Source organism: Mytilus californianus, unplaced genomic scaffold (assembly GCF_021869535.1).
Source record: "Mytilus californianus isolate M0D057914Y unplaced genomic scaffold, xbMytCali1.0.p SCAF_8, whole genome shotgun sequence".
In the NCBI taxonomy this organism is placed as follows: Eukaryota; Metazoa; Mollusca; class Bivalvia; order Mytilida; family Mytilidae; genus Mytilus; species Mytilus californianus.
The window spans coordinates 18,267,082-18,292,674 of NW_026262734.1; the positions used below are offsets into that span (position 1 = coordinate 18,267,082).

Below are 25,593 nucleotides of genomic sequence, written 5' to 3' on the forward strand. Positions count from 1 at the left end.
TATTAGCATCATAAATTCATGCATTATTACTGAAATCTTCACAATTTTAACATTTGTGCTAATTTTAAGACTTTTTTTTTTTATCTAAAATGGAAGTGGCCGCATTTGCGTTCAGTCTTAATATTTGAATACATGTTGTATTTGATGATAATACATAACATATAATAAAGATCAATAAAGGCTGAACACGAATGCGGCCACGTCCATTTTTGACAAAACCCATCTGAAAAGTGACGTTTTATGGCATATTTGATAGATTTTTCATATCTAAGCTTCTATTTGAGCGTCTTTAATGACCAAGTCAGTCCTAATCATTTACATAAACTATTTGAATCGACTGAAGAAGACACTTAATTAAGTGTTTAAAAAATGTCAAAAATATTCATTAGATGTACTTCGAATATTAGGCCAAAACTAGCCCTTACCGGACCTTCTCCTTTATTTTTTTTTAATATTACCAATTGATTTTCTTCATTTATGAGTCTTATAAAAGGTAATGAAAATAATGTAATGGAAGTGAATTGGATATTCTCCCTTTTTTAGATTATATTTTTGGCAGCGTGCACTTGGATATTTTGCCGCCAATGCCGGCAAAATAGAAAATTGGCTATTTTGCCGGCGCAATTGAAATTTTGATGTCTACTTTAAAGAGACATTAGCTACGAGAAATGAATGTCTGAAATAGTGATTGATTGATTGGTGTTTAACGCCTCTTTCGACACTTATTGTGCTATTTCGTGGCGGTGAATTTTTATTGGTGGAGGAAGTGCCTGGAGAGAACCACCGACCTTCGGTAGGAAAACTAACAACCCTGGTCAATTAAGATTGGAGTCGAGTGCACCTGCCCCATGCGGGATTCAAACTCACAACCTCAGTGTTGACTGGCTAGTGATACAGTAGTTCGACTACTTAGACCACCCGGCCACCGAGGCCCCTATGAAATAGTGAAATAATATTCGCTTTTAGCAGCCACTTTGGTTCAGTTTTGTAAAAAATAGAGAAGGAACATCGCTGATTAATTATTCACTTGCAAGTGAATAATTCGACCTCATTGAATCCGTATTCCTGTGACCTTCAATTTAACCCCTTAGCTAGTCAGAGATGTTTTACGCATTAACTAGGCGTGTTCAGCTATTAAAAGGAAAAGAGCGTTAACATTGAAAGTTAAACAAGCCTAGGGTAAACCATTTGGTTTGAAACTGATTCGATCCACAAAAACCCATTCTTATAAAGGTATAAACGATGATTAACATATTTTTTAACCTATAATATGAAATCAAACAGCCCTAGAAAAATCCAATTGCACGTGTTCGCTATCTATTTATATCTATATTTATGTTTATATCGGGTTATATATATGACCGTCGGCAGTCTTCGGAGATCACCTCAATGGGCAAATAGATGGCGTCTAGACTAAAATACTAGTACACATGAAATGCTGATACACATTATCGAGTACATTCATCGTAAGTAGTTTATTTTAGAAGTTTTTCTAATTAGGATATCAGTTTTAGTATGCTATAAATCAAATATGAGAATTTGAGTCAAATCGCTGAACATGAATTTGACAGATAATGCCCCTTTTAAGTGATTTGCAAAATACAGAGAGACACAAGTTATATCATAACAGCTTGCAAGTCTTGCATCTGAAGTGACAGGCCATTAATATCAACAAAGAATATAATAGAGTGCCCAGTGTCAAAAAAGGCCTCTAGTTAACGAGTTTAAATTAACGGAATAACACACGACTAAATTTATTTTCAAATTATAGGAAAATCATTATATTTTACAATCATGATTATCGTCGTATGTCCTTGTGGTCACGATTTTCTAAATTTCGTGTTTTTACAGGGTACCTATCGATATCAAATTGTACGGGGAATCTTTAACATGAAAAAATAAATTATTGCACTCCTTGTTGGTGGTTGAAAAGGTACTTAGAATATATTAAATATATCACGTAACGAAAATGGCAAATATTTTAGTATTATAAGTATTTCAGCATTTTGGAAAGAGTCGGATAAAGACATTTTTCATGGAAAGCAAAATTATTACGTGTATCATCACAAGATTGTTTATATTGTTTATCGATCAAATTCGTCACAGTGACTGGGCACCCTACTAAATGACATTATTCATATCAAATAAAGAAGTACTGTGACTCAGATCTGTCAAATATCCACTTGGAAAAACAATACTCCAATGTGTGACGAGGATGCAGACTCTAAGGAACCAAGTGTGGTGTGCAGCGCATGTCTAGAATGGCAACATTTGTTTTTTTTATCCGATTAAAAAACACACCCAAGTCAAAGAACTGGTTTTACGTTAGGTTTTAGTAGTAGCAATTAGCACTAGTCGGTTAAATCTTATATAGTTATAAGAGCTTTCTTAAGCTCAAATTCGTCAAATGTTAGTTGGTTTGTTAATGTTGATTTATATATGTGCCGACTCTAAATAAAATTTACTTACTTTACTTACTAATTAAGGTGGTATGGGAGTATAAACCATAAATTATAGAAATTCTTCATACTTGTTAGCCTATATCATGTATATATTGTGATATGTTTAAAAATATATAACAAATTTCAAGCTACAGGTTGTGTAAAAAGTCACATTTTGTGTGGATTATACAGGTAAAAACATCAAAATGTGAATAGACGGTAAGCTAATTGATAGAATTGTGATAAAATACGAGACGATAGCTCTTAGAATATATGCTTTCAGAATATTAAAAGAAAAAATAGGGTCACCGTACGTTTCTTTTTCTACTATAACATAAAATAGAAACATTTCATGGAGATTCCTTAAGAAATTATACTATATCAGAGCTACCTCCCTTGAATAAGCTAATTAAAAAAATGAAGCCAAAATAATCTACGTTTGGAAAAATATATGTCATTAAAAGTTAAAAAAAAATATTATAAATTTAAAAAAGAAGATGTGATATGATCGCCAATGAGACAACTCTCCACAAGAGACAACATGACACAGAAATTAACAGCTATAGGTCACCGTACGGCCTTCAACAATGAGCAAAGCCCATACCGCATAGTCAGCTATAAAAGGCCCCGAAATTACAAATGTAAAACAATTCAATTGAGAAAACTAACGGCCTAATTAATGTACAAAAAATGAACGAAAAACAAATGTGTAACACAGCAACAAACGACAATCACTGAATGACAGGCTCCTGACTTGGGACAGGCACATACATACAGAATGTGGCGGGTTTAAACATGTTATCGGGATCCCAACCCTCCCCCTTACATGGGACAGTGGTGTAACAGTACAACATAAGAACGAACTATAAAAATCAGTTGAAAAAGGCTGAACTCATCAGATGGATACAAATAGAAATACATATACCAATAACACGTGGACGTGACCGCTTACTTGTACATCCAACAACAAAAAGACACTAAGTACAGATCTGAGAGTACTTCAAAGCCAATAAGATCTGAGAGTACTTCAAAGCCAATAACAACTAATATAAAAAAATCATGCATCTAAGACTAAAGTTGTTCATTTAAAGGTTTCACCATTATTTAGTTTATTGCATCCCTGCATCCAACTTTGCTGACATGATTGAAAGTCTGGACCTACTGTGTTCTTCTATTTTAAAATCCAAGAAAAACTTATTGAAGTATTATATTGGAAAAGCATCAAACAAATTCAATCTATTCCAAACAACACAACAAACACGGCTGTGTTTATATTATCAGGTACAATTCCAATCATCAGTGAAATCCATAAATTAGCCTTAAGAACTTTTGCTAATATCAAGAACTCATGATATAGAAAGTCAAGTTGCAGAAAGACAAAACCTTATATCAACAGCCGTAAAAGACAGTTGGTTCACAAAAAATCAGATCCTTATTAGTTAAATACGGCTTAACATCAATCTTTGACATTTTGGATGAACCCCCTTCCGAAAATAAATTGGAAAACTTCTGTCAGGAAAGCAATTGATGCCATTTTGGTCGAACATGTTGTTACCATGTCTGTCTACTACAAGAGTATTTCATTTATATAACATCTAATTACATAACTGGTCGTTTACACAGTGCTCTTGCAAGTGTCCAGACTTCCACCAAAGACATCCAGCGTCTCCCCATCAAGCTTCAACTCCTTAATGGTATACATATTCTCCAATGTAATAGGACAGCCTTCAACCAGGTTGACGTCAAGGGCGAAGAGGACTCGGAATCAATAGATAATCTTATGCATTCATGTACTGCACTTGCTTTGCTAGGGACTATCACTTGCCTGAACTCTCGCAAATTATCAATAATAGCGAGCTCTGCGAAAAATGTAGAATAGTAGAACAATTAGAAATTAGTACTCAACTTATTTTGCAACACTGCAACTGTCAATGTAAATGTGGTTGAACAGCCTATTTTTCATCTCATAGAAAACATTAGTAGAAAACTCTGCTTTACTCTGCACATTAGACATAATATGCTATTATTGACATTACCTGTGAATAAAAAGAAAGGATTGATAGCGAAGGATATAATGAATATTTTATTTATTTGATGTACATTCATTTATTTACTATTTCTTCAATACAATATAAGCATATACATCTTTGAAAGCGAAAAGTTTTTCCTTAAAACTTGATCAGGATATGAGTTGCTGCGGTGTGGAGAACGCACACTCTCCAAGTGAAGGAGCCGGCAGTGTAACACTGCCACTCTTCTTATACACTCGCCTTAATTAGGCTACAGATTACAGGAATCCATTTATTCCGCTCGAGTAAATTTTCAGCAAATACATTGGCATTATTTTGGTGCGATTAACTAAATTCTAAAACACAACGCGAACTATAAATATTTTTAGATTACATTTACTTGTTGAACGGAACTCTTAAAATACTATTTTTTTTTTAATTTCATTTGAATATGTTCTACTTGACTGTTGTGCATTTGTAAATATATGTTGAGTTCTGTTTGATTTATGTCTCTATTCAGCCAAAATTTTATATCAGATATCCCGATGATCGAATTGTGACTTGAGTATTGTCCAATACACGTCTCAGGAGGTGCGGACACTGACCACTGCTGTTACAAAATGGTGCCGTGACCAAGATAAGGGGAGGAGCAGATAATTTTTACGTGTACTTACTCCTATTCAGTTGTAAAGTTACATTTTTTCCCATCAATGACCATCAATAGTTTGAGGCATCCATTCTAAAAAGAGGATAGCTTTTCCAAAAATTCAAATGAAATCAGATGAATCAGTGACTAATTTTGGACATCGATTTAAACTTGTGTGTCATCGCTCAAATCTAGAACATTTTTGTTAGTTAGATTCTATTAAAATTATTTGATTTGTTCTGTAACATGAATTCTTCGAAGATAATACGGTGAGAAACCTTCCAAAAGAATGGACTACATTTTTTTGTTTAATTGGTGATGCAACATCAACAATATATTTGCATTTTTTTATGATGTTTTTGTAAAACGCCTCATTTTTTTATATTTTCTTTAATCCAAATGATTATAACTTCATTCAAAGAGAGGCGAAAGATACCAAAGGTATATTCAAACTCATAAATCGAAAACAAACTAAAAACGACCAAAAGACAAGCAAGAGTACACAAAACACAACATTGAAAACTAAAGACTGAGCTACATGAACCCCATCAAAGACCGGGGTGATCTCGGGAAAGGTAATGAGATCCTGCTCCACATGTGACACCCGTCGTTAACATTTTCTTTAAGGGGGAAGGAATGTAATGAATGTGATTTGGACAGTCTCCCTTTTTTTATATCCAGATTAGTATTTCCTTGATTAAATGTTTATCTTATGTATAATTAGATTTATACATGCTAAAATATAAAGAAGCTTTACTAATTTAATCATAAGAGTATTAACATTTCAAGTCCCTATATATATTTGACGAATATTCATATGTTGTACATTTGTAAATAAAATCATTTTTTACATTTTAATACGAAATGACTATGTGGTATGGGTTTTGCTCATTGTTGAAGGCAGTACGGTGAACTTTAGTTGTTAACTTCTTTGTCATTTGGTCTCTGGCGGAGAGTTGTCTCATTGGCCATTATACCACATCTTCTTATTTTTATATTTGTAAATTTTCCTGCGATTTCTGCACGCAAGATAAATGGCGGCATTTTAAAACAAAGAAAACTAGTAGTCTTTTAGCGATCTGCATACATTTTTTTTAATAATATCCTGTATATGTGTATTTTATTGGTTACATCTTCTGACATCAGACTCGGACTTCTCTTGAACTGAATTTTAATGTGCGTATTGTTATGCGTTTACTTTTCTACATTGGCTAGAGGTATAGGGGGAGGGTTGAGATCTCATAAACATGTTTAACCCCGCCGCATTTTTGCGCCTGTCCCAAGTCAGGAGCCTCTAGCCTTTGTTAGTCTTGTATTATTTTTAATTTTAGTTTCTTGTGTACAATTTGGAGTTTAGTATGGCGTTCATTATCACTGAACTAGTATATATATTTGTTTAGGGGCCAGCTGAAGGACGCCTCCGGGTGCGGAAATTTCTCGCTGCATTGAAGACCTGTTGGTGGCCTTCTGCTGTTGTCTGTTCTGTGGTCGGGTTGTTGTCTCTTTGACACATTCCCCATTTCCATTCTCAATTTTATCATCTTCACAAGCTCTCAGTTACATTTTAATGAATTCGTACTTTGATTTGTTTTATTAAGATATAAAGCGGACAGTAGATTTAACAGATTTTGCATTGATGAGAAGTTTTTATTACCTCATGTTGCCATCTTAAAGCAAACAAATCGTATTGGGACAATTATCTCTGATATGCCAAAATACGGAACAATTAAAATATAATCATTGGAACTCTTTCTTACTAATTTTTTCATAATTATTTGATCAAAATCAGATTTTATACAAATAATAACGTTACAATTTTCTTCACTGTCCTTGACTTGACTTTCATGACATACGACAAATTTACTAATCTTTATATATATCCAATTTACCAACAAAAAGATTGATAAAATAGGAAACTAATTGCTGTTTATTTTGGTGTAGAATGATAGATTATAATAAAGTAGTGTGAATAATCAAAACTTTTCGCCTTCAGCGAAAAATATTCAGATTATTGATATTCATACGGAGCCCTTTTGATCTCATAATAAAAATAAAGAGTTGTGGTTTTTAAAGTTAAGCGTTGGTGATGTAAAATCTATCGCTGGATTTAAAGTCAACAGCTAGAGATATAAAGTCTAGCATTGGAGATTTATATCTACAGCGCTGGACTTAAAATTTACATCGCTAGACTTTACATTTATAGCGCTAGACGTTAAATCTACATCGCTAGACTTTACATCTACAGCGCTGGACTTTACATCTCCAGTCCTGGACTTTACATCTTGAGCGCTAGAACTTTGAAAAGCCACAACTCTTTATCTATATATGAGACCAACCGGGCTCCGCATATTCATGACTGAACATAAATCTAAAAAATACCATGAATAGCCATTTGATATACAAGCAGCTGAAAAACGGTTTACACCAGCAATCCTTACAGACAGTAAGGAAAAAGAATTTAGAACAAAACGATTAAAATTTGACACATGCGATCTAACTATTTATAATTTATTAAACTCGGATCTGAAACAGATTATTCAGTACAAACATTAGGTAATATTTCAAGAAGTTACTGATCTTTTAAAGAAATATTCTGGATATTAACTAACTTTTCACGAAGTTTCATCTTATTCATTATCTCTTTGGAATTAATATTATATACATCCTGCTGTAGAACAATTTAAATCTGATGATGACAGAAAACCTAAAACATAATAAATTGTACGAGGACAAGTTCAGAGGGTAACAATTGGTCTCCAACTTACCACATATGTGTTTTTGTTTTACGTGTGAGTAGTTGTCTCGTTGTCGTATATCACATTTCTCCCTTCATTCATACGTCAGGCTCTAGTCAGGATGCGAGGAACTACAGGTCACCTTACGGTCTTCATCAATGAGCAAAAACCATACCGTTTAGTAAGCTATAAGTATAGTAAAGACCCCAGGATGACAAAATGTGAAACAATGCATCAGAGTAAACAAAACCGACCTGATTCATAATTAAACAACTATGGCAGGTGCTTGTTAGCTTGCATATAGATATGAAAGAAATATGCTTTGTAAATAATTTCGCAAAGAAAGGATGGAATTCAAACAACACTTTGTTTAAATTCTAGGAAGTTGATATTTACACTAAACTTCCCTATATTGATAATACTAGTATCTGTACCCCTCTTGCTGAAACCTATTATTTAAATTTTACTCCACATTTTGTATACGCCTGTCCTAAGCCAGGAGTCTGTAATCCAGTTGATGTCGTTGGTTGCAGTCTGAAAAAAAATGTTTTTCGTGTTGGTTGTTTTACCGTTTTAAAGCTGATCCTCGGGTTTCTCTTTTGGATTTTTCACATTTTGCCACACGGGGTCTTTTACAGCTGACTCGGTTTGGGTTTTGCTCATTGTTGAAGACCGCACACTGATCTTTATTTTTTCATATCATTGTACTGTGGTCTCTGGTTGATAGCTGTCTCGTCGGAGTTATACTTCATCTGTTTATTTAAAAGTTAATTGTAATCGAAAATGCCACTGCAAACAAGTGCACATTTAAATAACAGACACGTATATAAAACTCTATAAAAAGAAAAACTCAACAGACACCACTATCAAGCAAAGGAACATTAACAATAGGAAAGAATAAGACGTCTATTTTGTCATTAATTTCATAAAGGGGATTACCATTAAATTTAGTAATATCAAAAAGGATGTTGATACTTAACACCCCAAAAATCACAATAAACAAGAAGACATTTTTATTGTTGTCCTTGAACTCTTATAATTGCATGATAATTTAAAGGAGTAGGGCATTAAGGCCCGGTTTTGGCCCAAGAAAATAAAATATTAGACAACTATTTCAAATTTGCACATAATAAAATTGATAATGGAAATGGGGAATGTGTCAAAGAGACAAAAACCCGACCAAAGAGCAGAAAACATCCCAATGCCACCAATGAGTCTTCAACACAGCGAGAAAATCCCGCATCCGGAGGCAGGCTTCAGCTAGCCCCTAAATAAAAATGTGTACAGTTTAGTGACCCCCCCCCCCCTTTAGTTAATGTTGGGAAATGCATAGAGTAAAGAAATATAATTGGAAAACATAAGATTTTTTATCCGATGACGTCACATTTACGTCATATGTACCGTTTTCATAAAAACGATGAAAAATACAGAATTTATGCAGTTTTCCATCATTATTTCCATTGTAGAAACATCGTGCGCAGACAAGAAACAACAAAATAATTTAAGAGAAGCTTTATTATAACTATGGACATTATCTCACCAAATAAAAAGTTGTTTCTTGTGTGTGCACATACTTTACCAATCTAAAATATACTTAAAATTTGACGAAATACAAGGAAAATCAAGAAATTTTACAAAGTACTGTATACAAATTTCGTCATGGTTTGTTGCCATGGTAACTCGTTAAATGTAAAATTTGTTTTTATTTTTTGAATACCTTGTACCTTAGTCTAGTTAGGAAAAATTGAAGAATATGTATAACTTTTAAATTTGCAGTAATATTTGGGCCATATAAGGGCCTTACTGCCCTTACTCCTTTTATTGTAAACTGAAGAGAGTGAAGAGTGTGACTTTCCTAATAAAATTGAGAATGGAAATGGGGAATATGTCAAAGAGACAACAACCCGACCAAAGAGCAGACAACAGCCGAGTGCCACCAATGGGTCTTCAACGCAGCGAGAAAATCCCGCACCCGGAGGTGGTCCTCAGCTGGCCCCTTAATAAAATTGTGTACTAGTTCAGTGAAAATGGACGTCACACTAACCCCCAAAACATAAATGAACTAAAATTAAAAACCATACAAGACTAACAAAGGCCAGAGGCTCCTGACTTGGGACTGGCGCAAAAATGCGGCGGGATTAAACATGTTTTGTGAGATCTCAACCTTCCCCCTATATCTCTAGCCAATGTAGAATAAACAAACACACAGCAAAACGCACAGTAAATTTCAGTTTAAAAGAAGTCCAAGTCCGATGTCAGAATAGGTAACAAAACAAACTAAGCAAAATGACAATGATACATAAATTAACAAAGGACTACTAGTAGTTACTGATATGCCAGCTCCAGATCTCAAATAAACTGATTGAAAGATATGTCTTCATCATATGAAAATCAAGTACAATCTCTCCCGTTAGGGGGTTAGTATCATACCATCATAAAATATATGAGAAGAACATAACCCGTATCATGCCAACAACTGGTTTTAGAATAAATGTGTTTATTTCCGATGCAAAGACCCTATATGAGTGAATCAATATTAATATCAAAATATGCAATCCTTAATGACTTGACAACAGTATCGTAACTATATCCTTTCCGAATAAGTCTGTTTAAAGGTTTGGTTAGCTTTTGAGGTGAATGCCCACATTTTTGTGCTTTGTAAAGAATATTACCATAAAATATTGGATGTGAAATACCTGAACGTATAAGATGTTGGTTTGACGTATTTAAATATCAATATTAAAATTTACCAAACTATATATTGATTGATTGTTGGTGTTTAACGCCACTATCAGCACTATTGACTATCCCGTGACGACCGCTTTTTTTGGGGGTGGGGGGGGGGATGGGGGGAAACCAGAGTATTCGGAGAGAAGCACTCGCCAAAACTGGCAATCCTATTCATTTCAGATCGGAGTCGAACGCTCCTGCCACGTGTTGGGTTGGAACTCACAACCCCAGTGTTGACAGCTTGACTAGTGATTGCTGTAGATAAACTACTAATACCACTCGGTCACTGAGCCCCCCCCCCCCCCCCCTGCAACACTATAACGAAGCAACAAAAGGCAATAGATACAGATATTTGAATACAATTAACATCTTTAAAAAAAAAACTATAATCATTAAGAAGAGCACACGACATTACCAAGATCAACACTACAGTAAATGAAATTCTTTTTAACAAACGGTTAGTCAGTGTTCCCTATAAAATATACACAATGCACAATATGGACTTTTAATTTTGACAGCATGTAATTTATGATTAACAGAACAGACAATCATTGAACTATAAACTTAAGTAAGTAGTGATATTCAATATATTTCCTTGGTGATTTTGAGGTAAAAGACTACTCATCAAATTCACTGATGAGCAGACAATACCATGAAGTAGGATGGATCATCGATGTAGAAATGTTTCGAACTATGATACAAATGTAGTATATTATCTTCCAGGAAAGTTCCTGATAACCATAAAACCATATATAAAAAAATAAAAATAATTGCGAAATATCACCCCATAAATAACCCATACTTTGTAGTGAAAAAAGTCGATAATCTCATTAAAAAGAATTGTTTCTAAATAACTTTCATTAAACAACTTTTGCGTAAAACTTTTTAGACATTTCAATAGAAGTTTTGTAGTCGTATAATGGTTTGTATCCCAGTAATGTTTTGGCTTTATCGTATGTGACGTAACACGTGGTGTTCAGAAACGATATACTTCCGGTTGTGAATCCTAAATTTACTAAATCCACAGGTGTAATAAATCGTATGACATAAAATACACAATAAACAATAAACACAAATGACATTATTAACCAGTACGGTATATGCCATGATGTCGTTTTGACATTAAACTGTTCAAAGAAAGGTCGGATGGTTTCCGGGAATACGTTTGGTGGCGTATCGTCTGCTGCAAAGAAGTATTCGCCTCCTACTTCTGGATTCCGTTGAATACCTTCCATTGCTTTAATAAACATATAAGCACAGTTACCAGCATAACTGTAATGTACACGTGCTGTCATTGGTCCAATCAGAGTGTACGTTTTATCTTTGAAAGGTTGAACACTTGGTGTAATATTGTGGTAGTCCAGTTCGCCATATAGTGGTAGTGGGAGAATTGCTAATGTTCTTAGAGACTTTCCTATATAAATAAACAAACTTATGATTTACTACTTAATAATCAAATTAAATATTTGCTGATACTGTCGTAAACTAGTATCAAAACTTTTACAGACGTTAAGCTGTTATTGTATTACAGTGTTTCAAGTAATAATTACACAAAATTATGATTCAAAATTGAACTTCATAATTTTCAAAACTTGGTTTTGACTGAGACAGCTTCTAACACCTTAACAAATCTTTGAATATGTTAAGAAATATGAATTACATGTATAAATTATTTCATAATATTATATTTTGTATTGTGTTTAAAGGGGCTATATAAAAAATCTAAAGTATGATTTTTTTGTTCAATCATTAATGAAAGTGAAATAATGAAATAATAATTCGCTTTTAGCAGCCAGTATGGTTCAATTTTGTCAAATTAAGCTAAGAAACATGGATGATGAATTATTCACTTGCAAGTGAATAATTCGACCTCATTGAATCCGTATTCATGTGAACTTCAATGTAACCCCTTAACTAAAGATGGATAACGCATGCATTGTGCGTGTTCGGTTATTTAAAGGAAAAGAATGTCAACATTGAAAGTGAAACAAAGGTAAATCATTTGATTGACTGATTCAATCCACAAAAATCATTCTTATACAGGTAAAAACGATGATTAACATATATTTTTAATCTTTAATAAGAAATTAAACAGACCTAGAAAAATCCAATTGCACGAGTTTCGCTTTCTATTTATATCTATATTTATGTTTATATCGCTTATATGACCATCGGAGGTCTTCGGAGGTCAACTCGATAGTTAATTAGATGGCGTCAAGACTAAAATACACACGAAACGAAGCTACATATTATCGAGCCCATGCCCTGTAAATTGTTTATTTTAGACTTTTTATAATTTGTATAAATGTTTTACATGGTTATAAATCAAATATGAGAATATGAGTCAAATCGGTGAACATGAATTTGACAGCTAGTGCCCCTTAAAGCACAGCGAGTATGATAACATACTTACAATACACTGTAGTCGACTGGTGATTGAAAATCTTTAGCTGACCAACAGAATACTGCGGGTAGTGCGTTTTATGAAAACAATGTATACTTTAATTTATTATTACTGATATGTTGACGTATGTTTTGGTGTATTTCACGAAACACTTTTATTAGAAACTATAACATTGGCTTAAATTTCATTTCTAAAACCAAGGTTCCACCAACTTGATGTATTCAGATTACGTCGGACGTTTGGTTTAAATTTTATATTCCCAAACGTATTTAATGTATTCATTTAGCCTCCAAGTTATTTTGCCATAAATGTAGTACGCTTACTGAAGTTTGTAGCGATTATGTACAGCAATATACAGTTGTGTTTAATGATAATAATGTAAATTCGTAATTTGAAGGAAACAAGAATCGTTAACTTCCAAATTTGGTACCAAAGTTTGGTAATCAAAATGATAATTTTACTCTGTTTAAGGTATAAGTTTGTTTTAAATGAGTAAATCGTCGACTGGATGCTACACACTACATGTACATGTATGAATTACCATTTTTTAGTGTACTTCCATTTGCTCCTAACACCATTCTCTGAGCTTTTAACTTTGTCTTAGCATATGCTCCAAAGTACAAGCTAGTCTGTGGTTGCACTGAAGTTTCAGTTCCCGCCTTTATTTCCCGTGGACCATAGAATATGCTAAGAGAACTACAGTAGATTAAGTATGGTACATTTTTATCCTTGCATGCCTTCAGAATAGTTTCCGTTCCTTCAAATGAAATGTGTAAATTAGATATGTTATGTTTTAATGATATTACTATTTGACTGCATTTTATCATAGAGCTACATCTATGTAATTGACTTCCATTTTATACTGGCTGCTCATTGGCGCGGAGTCGGGACTTAAAATTAAAATATAATGGACATCCGGTAATTAACAAATAGTCTAAGAATAATTGTACTAATAACACAAATTTTCGGCCATAACGAAATTGCTTACAGTTTAAAAAGATGTTTGCTAATATACATGTATCTCTCTCTTCTAAAGATTAACGGACTTCAACTGCATTATTGACGGTTACAGAACAATCCCGGGTCCACGTGTATCATCCATTTATACGGCTAGGATAATTATGTGCAGTCATGTAGTTTCCTTTTAACATATTAACAATTATACATGAACAATGGGATATTAAGCCGGTTGAATCTGAAAACTAGTTTGAACAGGAAGCTTGTCAGAATTTTGTTTTATTTTCACGGGAAAATGAGGACACATTGAGTACTAGTTGATAATATTTGCTTTCGTTTTACACATGCCACCAATTTCACACCAGAAGGTCATATTTATCTATTAATTATTATTTTTTTACGATTTCCATTGAGATAATAGTATTACAATGTTCAGACAGATTTTGACTTTCAGTTATATAAACCATTTGCCATGTAAAGCTTCCGATGTGATAATTTTAACTTGACCATTTCTTCTTGATCGTCCAGTAGTTTAAAACAACGGGAAGTAAGTTTTTTTTTTAACTTTAACTTTAGATTAAAGTTCTGAATTGTTAAGAAAAGAATATAATTGTAATTGTAAACTGCAATATTTTTTCATTAGATTTCTATCAAAATAAGGTTTTAATTTATATTTTTACACATTTTCTACGTTAAAATTGTGGTACGTCTTAAGTTTTTTCTATTTGCCATTACCTGTGACATTTACCTCGTGTAAAGTCTTATGATTAGGGAATAACCTCCAGTCTATCAGTGATGCAATATGAAGAACAACATCCACGCCATCACATGCTTTATTGACCATTGATTGGTCGGTTATACTTCCAACATACGTTTTCATTGGTTTCCTTATTTCAAAATCTGAAATTTCAGACAGGCATCAATTAGCCAATTTAGAGCAAGTTGAAACGATACTGAGATGTTCTGTTTGTTTTTCTGTATTCAAAATCTGTACAGTTTGTTCTCCGCATTGCAACAGACGGTGTTCTCCTGACAGTTTGTGATATTGTTGTATGAAATTAAATGTGAAGTACATGCACTGATATTACAATTTATGGCGGCATGATTTTATATAGATTTTGTATAGACAACGTCGCTTGCTAAAGTGTGACGTCCATTTGGCTGTGCGGGATGTATAAATACGCAGACACGTACTTTCGTTCGTAATGGAGACGTTTAATCTGACGTTTCATCTAGGTTGATCACCACGCTCACTGCACGTTAAAGAACATTTGTAACAACTCTATGAGTGGTCCGTCGGTGGCCTGTTATGGGGCAAATTTATGTTCCCATCCAACATACCTTAACTTCAGTGAAAGATTTCCCCCGGTACCATTAACCCGGTATAAATACTTCGCAGAACCTACCTATCCTGTATGTAATTGGGTTGCTGTCTCCTATCCCTACCCTGTATTGGCCACCTATGTCAGATGAACTCACTGACGTATACCCCACATCTCCTGTTAATCATAAAATTCTGTTGAAAATCGAGGGAAACAAGAATTTTATATTTTTCAGGAGTAAATCGTATGTTGTTCATTTCAAATTGAATATAATTCATTTATAATCAAAATATTAAAAGGGAGCTCGAGGCAATACTCATGCTTCACATATTCGCGTATATCTGTATGTATTCACCTGTTAAGAAATTATAAAAACATTTAAATCAAATTAGGTTTGCGTGATATGATGACTTTCTTTAACTTTATCAAAAGAGAACAATGTTAAGATAAACCACAAACAAACTTTCATTGTTCACGTGACATACGTCAAAGGAATTTATTGTAAGGCCATACCTAATTTCTGTTCGTATTTCACAACATCTAAAATACGAATTTCTTTTACATCAGTTCCCAGAAGGTGTAAATGTTTGATAACATGTTGTCCTAAACATCCGCTTCCACCAGTAACCAAGACAACACCGCTAGCCATCTTTTTCTAGCTTCCTGTTTCACATATTAAAGATTGGGAAATCTTAAAACATTTTTCTGTCTAAAACATGAACTAACATGAATCATAAGCACATAATGTTGAAATGACTGTTTTCTAACTTCAATGGCCATCTTTGTATTCAGAATTTTTCTTGCATTTTAATAAAATAATAGAAAGTAGTAGTCTCATTCACGTATTTTCCAAATTGTAATATAATTGTCTTTTTTAATTCTATAAATAATCTGTACAACCATGGTGCTAGTTTATAACACGCGGTCGAACAACATATATATATAAATCAGGAAGTTAAAAAATATTTCACATTCTTACCTTTGCTATGATATTTAAGTAGCTAAGTACTATTGTAAACTAGTGAACTAGACAAGTTATAACCTCCGTGACCTTGTGTTATCACACTTATCACGCATTGATACTATTTAAATCATAAATGATTAAAGTCCCGCTAATAATCTATACAAAGTGCGATACGATTAAACTATTTTCTATAATCATTAATTTTGCAACTTAGTATATAACTATGGTTATTAATAACATTAATTTTGTGAATTTATTTACGAGGTTCATTTTTGTTTTTTGTTTTCTTTTGTATGTGTGTGTTCTTTTTTCAATTTTAAACATATTTTATTAATAATCACTTGTTACATAAACCCTAAGTTGTCCTTGGAAGCAACTAAGGGGTCCCCGCATTATTAGAGAGTCTCATTTGTTGGGGGAAATGCAAACGAGAAATGAAAACTACGAGGTTTCTTTTTATTATGTTAAAATGTATCAATAAATATCGTCTTTTCCTCTAAAGCCTGCAGTATTTGACAGTTAATTCGGAATGTCAAAATGTTTTGATTTCGATATTTATTCACCCATGAATATATATGTGAGCGATGAATTAATCCTGTAAAATGTTTCTGGGCGGACGCAAATTGCTAGTAATATAAATTCAGAGTAACATAATTTACCAGTAATTTTAGTCGGCAGATATATTTTCCTAGGCAAAAATGTCAATGTACCCAATTTTACTAGAAACATTCCGCTTGTTCTGAAAGACAATTGGATATGACTATATGGCGGTCGGGGTTAACTAAGTACTTATTGTTTATGTTTTTAGTGTACCATTGTTTTGTTAATACTTGTGCTTTTGTTATCTACTATATATTCCACTATTATTGAGTTACTTTTTTCTGGGCTAATTTTTATTTTGAGTTCCCTTTTGGTTGAGGTTTAAAGGGGGGGGGGGGGGGGGGGTTGAGGTTTCTTTTTATTTGTAAAGTTCGTGATCCTAAGTCTTTAGTTTTCTAGGTAGTGTTGTTTGTCTTTAGTCATTTTTCATTTTTTGCCGTAGTATTTTCGGCGTATAGTATTTTCGGTTTCTCTTCGACTTAATATTTTTTATTTTTTGCTGTAGTATTTTCGGTTTCTCTTCGACATAAGAATTTTCATTTTTTGCCGTAGTATTTTCGGCGTATAGTATTTTCGGTTTCTCTTCGACATAAGATTTTTCATTTTTTGCCGTAGTATTTTCGGCGTATAGCATTTTCGGTTTCTCTTCGACATAATATTTTTTATTTTTTGCTGTAGTATTTTCGGTTTCTCTTCGACATAAGAATTTTCATTTTTTTGCCGTAGTATTTTCGGCGTATAGTATTTTCGGTTTCTCTTCGACATAATATTTTTTATTTTTTGCTGTAGTATGTTCGGTTTCTCTTCGACATAAGAATTTTCATTTATTGTCGTAGTATTTTCGGCGTATAGTATTTTCGGTTTCTCTTCGACATAATATTTTTTATTTTTTGCTGTAGTATTTTCGGTTTCTCTTCGACATAAGAATTTTCATTTTTTGCCGTAGTATTTTCGGCGTATAGTATTTTCGGTTTCTCTTCGACATAATATTTTTTTATTTTTTGCTGTAGTATTTTCGGTTTCTCTACGACATAAGAATTTTCATTTTTTGCCGTAGTATTTTCAGCGTAGTACTTTCGGTTTCTCTTCGATATAATTTTTTTTTATTTTTTGCCGTAGTATTTGCGGTTTCTCTACGACATAAGATTTTCTATTTTTTGCCGTAGTATTTGCGGTTTCTCTTCGACATAAGATTTTCTATTTTTTGCCGTAGTATTTGCGGTTTCTCTTCGACATAAGATTTTCTATTTTTTGCCGTAGTATTTGCGGTTTCTCTACGACATACGATTTTTTATTTTTTGCTGTAGTATTTGCGGTTTCTCTTCGACATAAGATTTTCTATTTTTTGCCGTAGTATTTGCGGTTTCTCTACGACATAATATTTTCTATTTTTTGCCGTAGTATTTGCGGTTTCTCTTCGACATAAGATTTTCTATTTTTTGCCGTAGTATTTGCGGTTTCTCTTCGACATAAGATTTTCTATTTTTGCTGTAGTATTTGCGGTTTCTCTTCGACATAAGATTTTCTATTTTTTGCCGTAGTATTTGCGGTTTCTCTACGACATAAGATTTTCTATTTTTTGCCGTAGTATTTGCGGTTTCTCTTCGACATAAGATTTTCTATTTTTTGCCGTAGTATTTGCGGTTTCTCTTCGACATAAGATTTTCAATTTTTGCCGTAGTATTTGCGGTTTCTCTTCGACATAAGATTTTCTATTTTTTGCCGTAGTATTTGCGGTTTCTCTACGACATAAGATTTTCTATTTTTTGCCGTAGTATTTGCGGTTTCTCTTCGACATAAGATTTTCTATTTTTTGCCGTAGTATTTGCGGTTTCTCTTCGACATAAGATTTTCTATTTTTGCTGTAGTATTTGCGGTTTCTCTTCGACATAAGATTTTCTATTTTTTGCCGTAGCATTTGCGGTTTCTCTACGACATAAGATTTTCTATTTTTTGCCGTAGTATTTGCGGTTTCTCTTCGACATAAGATTTTCTATTTTTTGCCGTAGTATTTGCGGTTTCTCTTCGACATAAGATTTTCTATTTTTGCTGTAGTATTTGCGGTTTCTCTTCGACATAAGATTTTCTATTTTTTGCCGTAGTATTTGCGGTTTCTCTACGACATAAGATTTTCTATTTTTTGCCGTAGTATTTGCGGTTTCTCTTCGACATAAGATTTTCTATTTTTTGCCGTAGTATTTGCGGTTTCTCTTCGACATAAGATTTTTTATATTTTGCCGTAGTATTTGCGGTTTCTCTACGACATAAGATTTTCTATTTTTTGCCGTAGTATTTGCGGTTTCTCTTCGACATAAGATTTTCTATTTTTTGCCGTAGTATTTGCGGTTTCTCTTCGACATAAGATTTTCTATTTTTTGCCGTAGTATTTGCGGTTTCTCTACGACTTAAGATTTTCTATTTTTTGCCGTAGTATTTGCGGTTTCTCTACGACATAAGATTTTCTATTTTTTGCCGTAGTATTTGCGGTTTCTCTTCGACATAAGATTTTCTATTTTTTGCCGTAGTATTTGCGGTTTCTCTTCGACATAAGATTTTCTATTTTTTGCCGTAGTATTTGCGGTTTCTCTTCGACATAAGATTTTCTATTTTTTGCCGTAGTATTTGCGGTTTCTCTACGACATAAGATTTTCTATTTTTTGCCGTAGTATTTGCGGTTTCTCTTCGACATAAGATTTTCTATTTTTTGCCGTAGTATTTGCGGTTTCTCTTCGACATAAGATTTTCTATTTTTGCCGTAGTATTTGCGGTTTCTCTTCGACATAAGATTTTCTATTTTTTGCCGTAGTATTTGCGGTTTCTCTACGACATAAGATTTTCTATTTTTTGCCGTAGTATTTGCGGTTTCTCTACGACATAAGATTTTCTATTTTTTGCCGTAGTATTTGCGGTTTCTCTACGACATAAGATTTTCTATTTTTTGACGTAGTATTTGCTGTTTCTCTTCGACATAAGATTTTCTATTTTTTGCCGTAGTATTCGCGGTTTCTCTTCGACATAAGATTTTCTATTTTTTGTCGTAGTATTTTCGGTTTCTCTTAGACATAAGATTTTTTATTTTTTGCCGTAGTATTTTCGGTTTCTCTTCGACATAAGATTTTTCATATTTTTTGTATCTTCTGCCTATAATTTGAGATCAGAAAAAAAGTTTAACCCCGCAACAATTTTATGTGTGTCTGTCCCCAGTCAGGAATGTCCTTTGTCATTTTGATGGGTTTTGTTTTGGTCGGTGTACTAATAATTGAAATGCACATTTCGTAGAAAACATAAAGATATCCTCGTCATTTAAATTAATTGAGTGCTTTTTGAGATTATGAGAAATAAGTACGACATTTGTACTAAAATAATTAATGCATTTTTTTTTAATCCGAGTTTATCATTTTCATTTAAAATGTTACTTAGTAGCGAAATATATATTTTATTAATTTGCAAATTTCTAACAAAATATGCACAGGAGTTTGAATTAAAGATCCATACGTGTAAAATATTATCTCAAATGTAAACAAATATATTTAAAACATTATCACTATTTATAATTAATTTGATATATTTATACTGACTCTAAGTTAGACAGGTAATATGAACATTGATCGTCTGGTATAATGTTGAGATATAGATCCTGTTTGTAAGTAGTAGTTGCATCATAATATAATGTATACATTTTTTTATTAATTTAAAAATTCATACATTGAAGCTAGAACTGCTTGAAATATTTGTCTAGATGAAGATAAAGACTCAATTAAATCTCTGATTAATCAAAAGCATGAATGACAGTTAATCTAGACCAGGATTTAGAACAAAGCTTTGAATTTGATATAACTGTAACACACATTACTAAGTATATAATTGACATTGTGGTCATGCCAGATCGTCTATAGCAACGGGAGTGGGTAGGAGTTGGGTGTGTGTGTGTGGTGGGTGGGGTTAAGGGCTCTAAGTAGTCCATCTTCAGTGATTACTTGTCTGCCAACACTGCTGTTGTGATGTCGAAACCAGGTCTGGGCAAGGTACACTCGATTCCGATCTCAATTGACTAGTTTTTCCCAAATTTCCTGCCATAGGTCAGTTGTTCTTTCCTCGACAAATTGACCGCTATGAGATTAAGCCAGGAGTTTTGAAAGTGGTGTTAAACAGTAACCACCATAAATCAACCAATAACAACTGTTACAAATAATATAAGTTCTTTGGCTTTGCGTGTTATTAACTGATAACTTAGCTTTATTTACTTTTTTCTATACAGACCGAATTATGCAAGATGAGAAAATATGTTGTCTTGGTAACTGGAGGAAGTGGATTTCTAGGACAGCATGTAGTTAAACATTTACAGTTGTATGGTGATAGCGTCAAAGAAATAAGAGTTTTAGATAAGGTTACATATAAACAAAAGCTAGGTATTGGTTTATAATTAATATGTATAAATTTAAGTTCGTAAAATTATGTAAATGTTTAAAACTAAGGTTGCAATTACCTCAGACAAATGTGACCTTAGAACGATTCTGGCATTCTAACTTTCTTGATACCTCGGACACGTTTTATGTATTTGGCTTTCCAGGCTTTTGGTGGCAAGGGTACTTGCTGAAGGTTAATCCAGAAACGAACCTTGCAAGTTCTGAATTCATATCATACGTTATAAGCATAACTATATGAAAGAATACAGTCCGTGTAACGTAAAAGTTAACAATACGAACGATGCCCAAATCATGTACGGACGATGCCCGAACGATGTACGTACGCTTCCCGAACGGTGTACGAATGCAAACGAAACGCTGACCGAACGTTGTACGGACGCTGAACGAATGATGTACGAACGAAACCATATACCATAAACCATACCATAAACGATAACATAAGCGCCCTTTTATCGTACATCGTATGGTTTTGCGTACATCGTTTCATTAAGCGTATACCGTATCGTTTAGCGTATTAGCGTACATCGTTTCGTTTAGCGTATATCGTATCGTTTAGCGTACATCGTTTCTTGGCGTGCATAGTTTCGTTTAGCGTATATAGTTTTTTTTTTAAATATAAAACATGAATGGTGTTCTGTTATATCTTTTTATATAGGTGATAATAGGCGTAAAATTTAGATTGGATGCATGTTTCAGTTTTTGATTAATAATTTAATAAATTATAATTTGATCTGACTCGATGTTGATCCAAAATTATTTACATAAAAAGTTTGAAAAATAAACACTGAAATAAATTTGAACAAATTAAAAGATACGATTATGAATTTAGTTAGCCGTAGAAATGCGTACTTGGTGAATGTGCGAGTAAACTGCATTCTGCAGGGTATTCAGTCAACAATTTTTGAAAATAGTCTAAGGTATTAACATTTTTTTTTACCTAAATGAACAATTGATTTAAGATGGAATTCGAAATTAATCTTATGTTCTTACAAAAGGATATTCGGGGTCTTAAGGTTGACTTTTTGTCCAAAAGGTTTGTTAAATATTTTTATGTATTCTCTTTTATCGCATGTATTTTAAAATCGACTGAATAGCAGTTGTATCCATATATCGTAATTAAACCATTTTTTTTTTAGATTATAGATTTTTTTTATTCATCTATCAAATCAGTCGAAAAAAAACAAATATTCGAGAAATTTCAAATAAAAACAATTACTCGTTATGTGCCTCATCAACCCTAAACATAAATCCCTACCAATGTACATACGATTGTGTATTATTTTAACTATAAATGCACTTGACTTTAAACTATCATCAACAATTGTCCGGCAAATAAAATAGACCCTCTATTCTTTAATTGTGTTATACCTTTTTCCTCTGTTCTTTATTTTCCCCGTTATACTCTATTCTAATTTTATATTTTTTTTCTTTATTTTCCTGTATCTATACCTCCTTTATTCGGAGCAACCCCTCCCTAAATATACATATGATACACACGGTCTATAGGTCATCGCTTGTGCCGTGATACACATGTTTGCATAGCAAAGGATGTCCTTGTTCATATTGATAACATTTTAAATGTCCTCCTAATAATACATATAATAGTTGCCACTGGACATTAAACAGCTAACTCTAAATTCATCCGTCATATTCTTAGTTTTGTTATAATGTGTAAATCACACAACATGATGAACAAAAAATTATTGCAGATTTTCACTGCCGAAATAATAATAAGTAAACAAAACCACTCAATCACATCCCTACGCCACAAAGTCTAGCCTTTTCACATGTAAATTATTTTCATAAATCTATTTCAAAATAATTTTAAACAATTTTAAATTAAACGGTCATTTTTCTTATTTGCCAAAAAAAAAAAAAACAACACCAACCAGTTATTTTCATTTCTTATTTTAAACAGATCGATTGTTTTCAATGGTCGGTGCCTGACAGCATCTATAAAATCTATCACCATGTTTGCCAATAAGAAAGCTACATAGAACAGGAAAACAACAATGTCTTAGAAATACTTCCACGCCCTATTTTCCAATTTCTGTTGTAATGTGGTTTAATGCAAAAAAAGGTAACTCCTGAATACTGATTTGTACCCATCAAGCATTTGGGGTTAATAACAAATCTATGGTAGTCTCTTTTTCTTTACTCGCAAAGTATTCGACTAAATCATGTTTTATTTATGAAAATTGTTCATTGCTGACGAATGTTAAATATTGATCCCTAGATTTTCAATTGTTTACTGGTTAGGTTACTGTCTGATTTCGCAAACCTGACATTTTATGGTCATTATTTGTTGCATCCAATTGCACCAATTTATTTAAAAGATATTAACGCGACACCGTACGAGAGTCGTTACTTTACATAAACTACTAGTATTTTTTTTTCTATAACGAAATACGAAACCACTTCTCGCAATTCGCTTTGGGGTAATTGTGCTTCTCTTTTGACAAAAAATCTAAATTTCAGAAATTGTTGTTGAGATTGTTTCATAAAATATCTATTGAACATTTTTACTGATATTGAACTGAAATATTTTACGTTTTTATTTACCGTTATAACTTTGATAACCATTTCAATGCAAAATATATGTGAACAGAACGTGTATATTGTTTTGTAAAGTCATTGTTTATTTCTCGATTTGAGGAGAATTCGTTTGAACTTTACCTTGCAGCAATTTATCCTCAGGCGTACACAGGTGTGAATTCAAGCGTACACAGGTGTGTATGTTGTCATTTTGAATGGATTAACAGAAAGAGTATAGCGTGTTTAATACACCAAGATAAAATATCCGATGACAATAGAGAAACAATAATTAAATTGTTTAAATTAATTGAAAATAAACATTCAATCTTTGTCAATTCCGGAATTGTATACAATATTACAGTGGAACAATTTTCGATTACGTTCTATGCAATTTGCATAAAATTAAAATATGAAGTTAAAAGAATAGTACTTTTAATCTTAAGAATTAAATGTTTCATTTCCCATGCAATTAATAATAATTGCACATCTGTTTAATTTACTTTACCGGAATTCTTTAACTTGTATTTAAAACTGGCGATGTTAAAATGCTAACAATCGTAAAACTATCTTTATTTTTAAGTTTTTAATTGAAAAAAAAAAATACAACAGTACAACATGCGTGATTTTTTAAATTTTCTTTTTAACATTTCATTCTTTCATAATCAAATTAATCTGCCAATCACTTAAACGAATTATTTGTAAAAAATATCGTTTATTTCATTAATGGATATACATACATTATAAATCTAAGCTAATACATTATTTTGCTTGAGGATTTTTTTTTAACAAGTTTTTTTTTTATATTCTATGATAATTTTGTGCAATGCTGAACAGGATAGCCGTCATTAATCCAAATTAGTTATACTGTAGTTGTAATAAAAGGCATATCTTAGTAATGATATTGACGATTTTAGAACAGTTCGTCCCAACCTCGTTGTTCTTGAAACAATCTTTACTAGTAGACTTGTAAGTTTCCTGACGTATTAGCGCCATTGAGGATGAGCGCCAAAGGTTCTTTCTAACAGACAAAGCAGACTAGTAGCGTTTCGTTAGTTTGTTTTTGGGGCAGTAGAGCCCAACCACTGGTACAGATAAACAGAATCACCATACAAGCTTATGTTGTCAACACTATCAGAAAAGGATTCCCATCGTCGGATGGGGTATATGAAGGCCAAGAATGTACAAGTGACATGTCTGACTCTGAACAGCTAGTAAACCGACTTAACAATGATCTATAGAAATCGACCGCTTGTTCTTGATATTTGAAACTGCATGCGTATATATACGTTTATGAGAGTGATTATTTATCTTGTGTCTGACGAAAACTAAATGCCTGCATGGTTAAATCTTGCCATTTCGTGATGGTTTGATGGGTGTCACTCAAAATCGTAATTCAAAAATTGTGTTTGTGAGATGTAGATTCACTTTAATAACGAATTTCGTCTATATATTTCACAAGTGTATACCACGGAGAAGCTCTAAAGGTATATTACTCCCATTTTGTTTAGATGTGAACCATCGATGTTTACAGCAATATTTAATGAATAAGATGATGATGATGGTAGAAAGAAATATGAGTGTCATGTGGCAAATATTACATGAATGTCGGATCGTGAGTTATCTATCTGTATGAAAAGATTTCCAATACAACCATATTGAGTAGGAATTTTTACATGCTATACTCGAGTCGTACTAGTATTACAGGCTTCTCATGTCGTTTGAATCAGACTGACACATCTTTTACTTTAAGATGTATGAAAGGTTCTATATATATATTAAATGTAACAATGATCAAACGCCTGCAGGCAATAACTAAACGGGTA

At 32.9% G+C, this 25,593-nt stretch overlaps 1 protein-coding gene across 2 annotated transcripts; it reads right to left on the reverse strand.

Moving 5' to 3' along the window:
* Positions 1–11,052: 11,052 nt before the first annotated feature.
* On the reverse strand, positions 11,053–16,341 carry LOC127711061 (3 beta-hydroxysteroid dehydrogenase/Delta 5-->4-isomerase type 2-like). Of its 2 annotated transcripts, XM_052217020.1 has the most exons (5): positions 16,224–16,341; positions 15,758–15,907; positions 14,658–14,822; positions 13,507–13,722; positions 11,053–11,975 (listed from the first exon to the last, which is right to left on the reverse strand). In XM_052217020.1, exons 2-5 carry the CDS (start codon positions 15,891–15,893, stop codon positions 11,422–11,424), a joined length of 1,071 nt encoding a protein of 356 aa, XP_052072980.1. In that variant the 5' UTR covers positions 15,894–15,907; positions 16,224–16,341; the 3' UTR covers positions 11,053–11,421. The 2 variants fall into 2 exon arrangements, with proteins under 2 accessions (XP_052072980.1, XP_052072979.1); XM_052217019.1 differs by lacking the exon at positions 16,224–16,341 and having other exon boundaries at positions 15,758–16,173.
* Between the last annotated feature and the right edge of the window lie 9,252 nt (positions 16,342–25,593).